The 5,134-nt window shown below is 39.6% G+C and overlaps 1 protein-coding gene across 1 annotated transcript in view; it reads left to right on the plus strand.

Annotated features, from left to right (window-relative positions):
• The window catches only part of LOC104985673 (E3 ubiquitin-protein ligase RNF146-B-like), a 51,046-nt gene extending 46,181 nt beyond the window's left edge, over nucleotides 1–4,865 (plus strand). Inside the window, exon 3 of the mRNA XM_010835940.1 lies at nucleotides 3,581–4,865. Coding sequence (XP_010834242.1) covers nucleotides 3,581–4,189 — 609 coding nt within the window. The 3' untranslated portion in view covers nucleotides 4,190–4,865. The remainder of the gene's footprint in view (nucleotides 1–3,580) is intronic.
• The last annotated feature ends 269 nt before the right edge of the window (nucleotides 4,866–5,134 follow it).

A 5,134-nucleotide genomic window follows, 5' to 3' on the forward strand; every position in this document is an offset into this window, starting at 1 on the left:
CTTGATTCCAGTTTGTGTTTCTTTCAGTCCAGCGTTTCTCATGATGTACTCTGCATATAAGTTAAATAAAGAGGGTGACAATATACAGCCTTGACGAACTCCTTTTCCTATTTGGAACCAGTCTGTTGTTCCATGTCCAGTTCTAACTGTTGCTTCCTGACCTGCATACAGATTTCTCAAGAGGCAGATCAGGTGGTCTGGTGTTCCCATCTCTTGAAGAATTTTCCACAGTTTTATTGTGATCCACATAGTCAAAGGCTTTGGCATAGTCAATAAAGCAGAAATAGATGTTTTTCTGGAACTCTCTTGCTTTTTCTATGATCCAGCAGATGTTGGCAATTTGATCTCTGGTTCCTCTGCCTTTTCTAAAACCAGCTTGAACATCAGGAAGTTCACGGTTCACATATTGCTGAAGCCTGGCTTGGAGAATTTTGAGCGTTACTTTACTAGCATGTGAGATGAGCTATTACAGAATATTAAGTAGAGTTCTTTGTGCTGCACAGTAGGTCCTTGTTAGTTATGTATTTTATATATAGTGGTGTGTATATATAGTGGTGTTAAACTCCTAACTTTTCACTTCCCTCCCACATTTCCCTTTGATAACCATAAGTTTGACTTCAAGATCTCTGAGTCATTTCTGTTTGTAAATAACTGCATTTTATCTTTTTTATTAGATTCCACATATAAGTGATATCATATAATTTTCTTCGTCTGACTTCACTTAGTATGATAACCTCTAGGTTCATCCATGTTGCTGCAAATGGCATTAATTCATTCTGCAATGGCACCCCACTCCAGTACTCCTGCCTGGAGAATCCCATGGACGGAGGAGCCTGGTGGGCTGCAGTCCATGGGGTCGCTGAGGGTCGGACACAACTGAGCGACTTCACTTTCACTTTTCACTTTCATGCATTGGAGAAGGAAATGACAACCCACTCCAGTGTTCTTGCCTGAAGAATCCCAGGGATGGGGGAGCCTGGTGGGCTGCTGTCTATGGGGTCACACAGTCGGACACGACTGAAGTGACTTAGCAGCAGCAGCAGTATAACATTGTATATATGTATGACATCTTTATCCGTTCCACTGTAGATGAATATTTAGGTTGCTTTCATGTGCTGTTTACTATAAACAATGCTGCAGTGAACACTGGGGTGCATGTATCTTTCTGAAAGGTTTTCTTCAGATATATGCCTAGGAGTGGGATTGCTGGATCATATGATGGTTCTATATTTAGATTTTTAAGGAACCTCCACACTGTTCTCTATAGTGGTTGTACCAATTTACATTCCCACCAACGGTGTAGGTGGGAATGCACCTACATTTGCTCCGCACTCTCTCCAGCATTTACTGTTTGTAGATTTTTGGATTATGGCTATTCTGACCTGTGTGAGGTGATAACTTCATTGTAGTTTTAATTTGAATTGCTCTAACAATTGGGGTCGCAAAGAGTTGGACACGACTGAGTGACTGAACTGAACTGAAAAATTAGTGAGGTGGAGCTTTTTTTCATGTGCTTTTTGGCCTTCTGTATATCTTCTTTGAGGAAATGTCTATTTAGATCTGCTTATTTTTTGATTGGGCTGTTTGGCCTTTTTTATATTAAGCTAATGAGCTTTCTGTATATTTTGGTGATTAATCCCTTGCCAGTTGTTTTGTTTGCAAATATTTTCTCCCAGTCTGTGGGTGGTTTTTTCACTTTGTTTATGGTTTCTTTTGCTGTACAAAAGCTTTTACATTTTAGTTAGGTCCCATTTGCTTATTTTTGCTTTTATGTTCATTAGGAGGTGGATCAAAAAAGATCTTGCTTCAGTTTATATCAGAGAGTGTTCTGCCTATGTTTTCTTTTAAGAGTTTTACAGTATCTGGTCTTTATTTCAGTCTTTAATCCATTTTTAGCTTATTTTTGTGTATGATGGTAGGGAATATTCTAATTTCATTTTTTTTACATATATCTGTCCAGGTTTTCCAGCATCACTTATTGAAGAAACTGTCTTTTCTCCACTGTGTATTACTGCCTTTGCAATAGATTAGTTGATCACAGGTGCACAGATTTATCTCTGGACTGTCTATCCTGTTCCATTGATCTATATTTCTGTTTTTGTGCCAGTATCATACTGTTAAAAAAAAAAATGAAACCATTCCCTCTAAGATCAGGAACAAGCCAAGGATGTCCACTCTTGCCACTTTTACTCAACACAGTTTCAAAAGTCCTAGACACAGCAATCAGAGAAGAAAAAGAGATGAAAAAGAAGTAAAACTGTCATTGTTTGCAGATGATATGATACTATCCATGGAAAATTCTAAAGATGCTATCAGAAAACTACTAGAGCTCATCAACTGATTTGGTTAAGTTGCAGGATACAAAATGAATACACAGAAATCACTTGCATTTCCATACATTAACAACAAAAGATTAGAAAGAGAAATTAAATAAATAATCTCATTTACCAGCACATCAAAAAGAATAAAATACCTAGGAATAAACCTAAGGAGGCAAAAGACCTGAACTCAGGAAACTATAAGCTGCTGATGAAAGAAATCAAAGATGATATACACAGATGGAGAGATATACCATGTTCTTGTATTGAAATAATCAATACTGTCAAAACGACTACATTACCCAAAGCAATCTACAGATTCAATGTAATTCCTATTAAATTACCAATGGCATTTTTCACAGAACTAGAATTTAAAAATTTTAAATTTGTATGAAAACACAAAGACCCTGAACAGCCAAAGTCATCTTGAGAAAGAAAAACAGTGCTGAAGGATTCAGATACCTGACTTGAGACTACACTACAAAACTACAAAAGGAGATCTTTGAACTATCCTTGAATAATCCTTTCACTAACAGAACTTTTCTTCAGGCCAGATGAAACTTCTGCCTGCTTCAGCTGAATGAAACTTCAGTTTCAGGTCAGTTCAGTTCAGTCGCTCAGTTGTGTCCGACTCTTTGCGACCCCGTGAATCGCAGCACGCCAGGCCTCCCTGTCCATCACCAACTCCCAGAGTTCACCCAGACTCACGTCCATCGAGTCGGTGATGCCATCCAGCCCTCTCATCCTCTGCCGTCCCCTTCTCCTCTTGCCCCCAATCCCTCCCAGCATCAGAGTCTTTTCCAATGAGTCAACTCTTCGCATGAGGTGGCCAAAGTATTGGAGTTTCAGCTTTAGCATCATTCCTTCCAAAGAACACCCAGGGCTGATCTCCTTCAGAATGGACTGGTTGGATCTCCTTGCAGTCCAAGGGACTCTCAAGAGTCTTCTCCAACACCACAGTTCAAAAGCATCAATTCTTCGGTGCTCAGCCTTCTTCACAGTCCAACTCTCACATCCATACATGACCGCAGGAAAAACCATAGCCTTGACTAGACGAACCTTTGTTGGCAAAGTAATGTCTCTGCTTTTGAATATGCTATCTATATAAAAGATAGATTTGCATGTCTTTCAAAGACATTATATATTGTTTACGTCTGTGGAAAAATAAAAATAAACTCAAGAACCCAACAAAATTAAAAGACACACTACTGTTATAAATTCTCAATAGCAAAAACGGAATTATATTTATATCAAATATATAGGTTGCCGATCTTGAAAATATGGCACAGCATAGGAGAAGCGCACACGGACGCCGCAGGAAGATCAAGCGGGATATAACAGGTGTACCAAAGAAGGGGGTAGCTGGGCTTAGGCCGGACTGGGATGCTAATACTGTACACCTGGCGCGAGAGAGCTCTGCTGACGGAGCGGACAGTGTACCAGCTCAGAGCGGAGCTTCTGTTCAGTCGTCTTCTGTGAGGCCCCTGACGTCAGTAGATGGTCAGCTAACAAGCCCCGCCACACCATCCCCTGATGCAGGCACTTCTCTGGAAGACTCTTTTGCACATTTACAACTTGGTGGAGACAGCATAGCGGAAAGGAGTCATAGAGGGGAAGGAGAAGAGGAGCATGAATCACCATCTTCAGGCAGGGTACCAGCACCAGACACTTCGATTGAAGAAACCGAATCCGATGCCAGTAGTGATAGTGAGGATGTATCTGCGCTTGTTGCACAACACTCCTTGACCCAACAGAGACTTCTGGTTCCTAATCCAAGTCAGACAGTATCTGATCGATCAGTGGCAGCGGGTGGAACAGTGAGTGTCAGATCTCGAAGGCCTGATGGACAGTGCACAGTAACGGAAGTTTAAATAAAAGTTTTCAGATCCATGCTCAAGATGAAAATGGTTATCTGTAAATTTTTGCCCACGTAACATTATACTCATCCCCAGTAGTGCATTTTGGGAGTTGGGGTGGGAAGGGGTATGGGAAGGATAGACTTGTAATTAATATGTCTAACACATCTCTGTTGAGAAATTTATTTAATATAAAGAACTTGGGTGTTAATAGTTGAGAGCTGTTTAGTAATAACGCAGTTTTCTTGAGGTCTGTTTATTTTATAGTTTTTTAAAATACCTTCAGTTCTTTTGGCCAGCGTGTGTGTATTTGTGCATTAATGGTCCTCATCTGACTATTGCATTGGTTCATATTTTTCTGCATGGATTGACGTAAAACCATTACCAAAATTTGGCACCTACAAGATGTCTGGTATCATTATGAACAGAAAGCTTAAATAACGTGAGAACAAATGTGAATTTGGGGTTTTAAAATAACAACTACTTAACAGTAAAGCTACTGAAATGGAAATGTAAAGGAAACAGCTTATAACTTATGTTTCAGAATCTTGTTTGTAACACACTTCATGGCGTTCTCATAGGCTTTGCTGTCTAGTCCTTGTAGTTAAGAGGTTTCTCTTGATCCACATTTTTTTTTTGATTACAGACTTTATAATTTAATAAATATTAGAATTTATCAAAAAAAAACAAATATATAACTCATAGTCAATTTTCAACTGAACAAATGTTGACACTGCCTGTGGTCCACTCTAACATATGATTGAAATAATCTGTTTCTCAAAAGTGTGGTACAAAGTGCCCATAAAAGTGAAAGTGTTAGTCACTCATTCATATGCGATTCTTTGTGACCGCATGGATTGTAGCCCACCAGGCTCCTCTGTCCACTGGATTCTCTAGGCAAGGATACTAGAGTGGGTTGCAGTTCCCTTCTCCTGGGGATCTTCCTGACCCAGGAATTGA

Source organism: Bison bison, unplaced genomic scaffold (genome assembly GCF_000754665.1).
Source record: "Bison bison bison isolate TAMUID 2011002044 unplaced genomic scaffold, Bison_UMD1.0 scf7180017864056, whole genome shotgun sequence".
Taxonomy (NCBI): domain Eukaryota; kingdom Metazoa; phylum Chordata; class Mammalia; order Artiodactyla; family Bovidae; genus Bison; species Bison bison.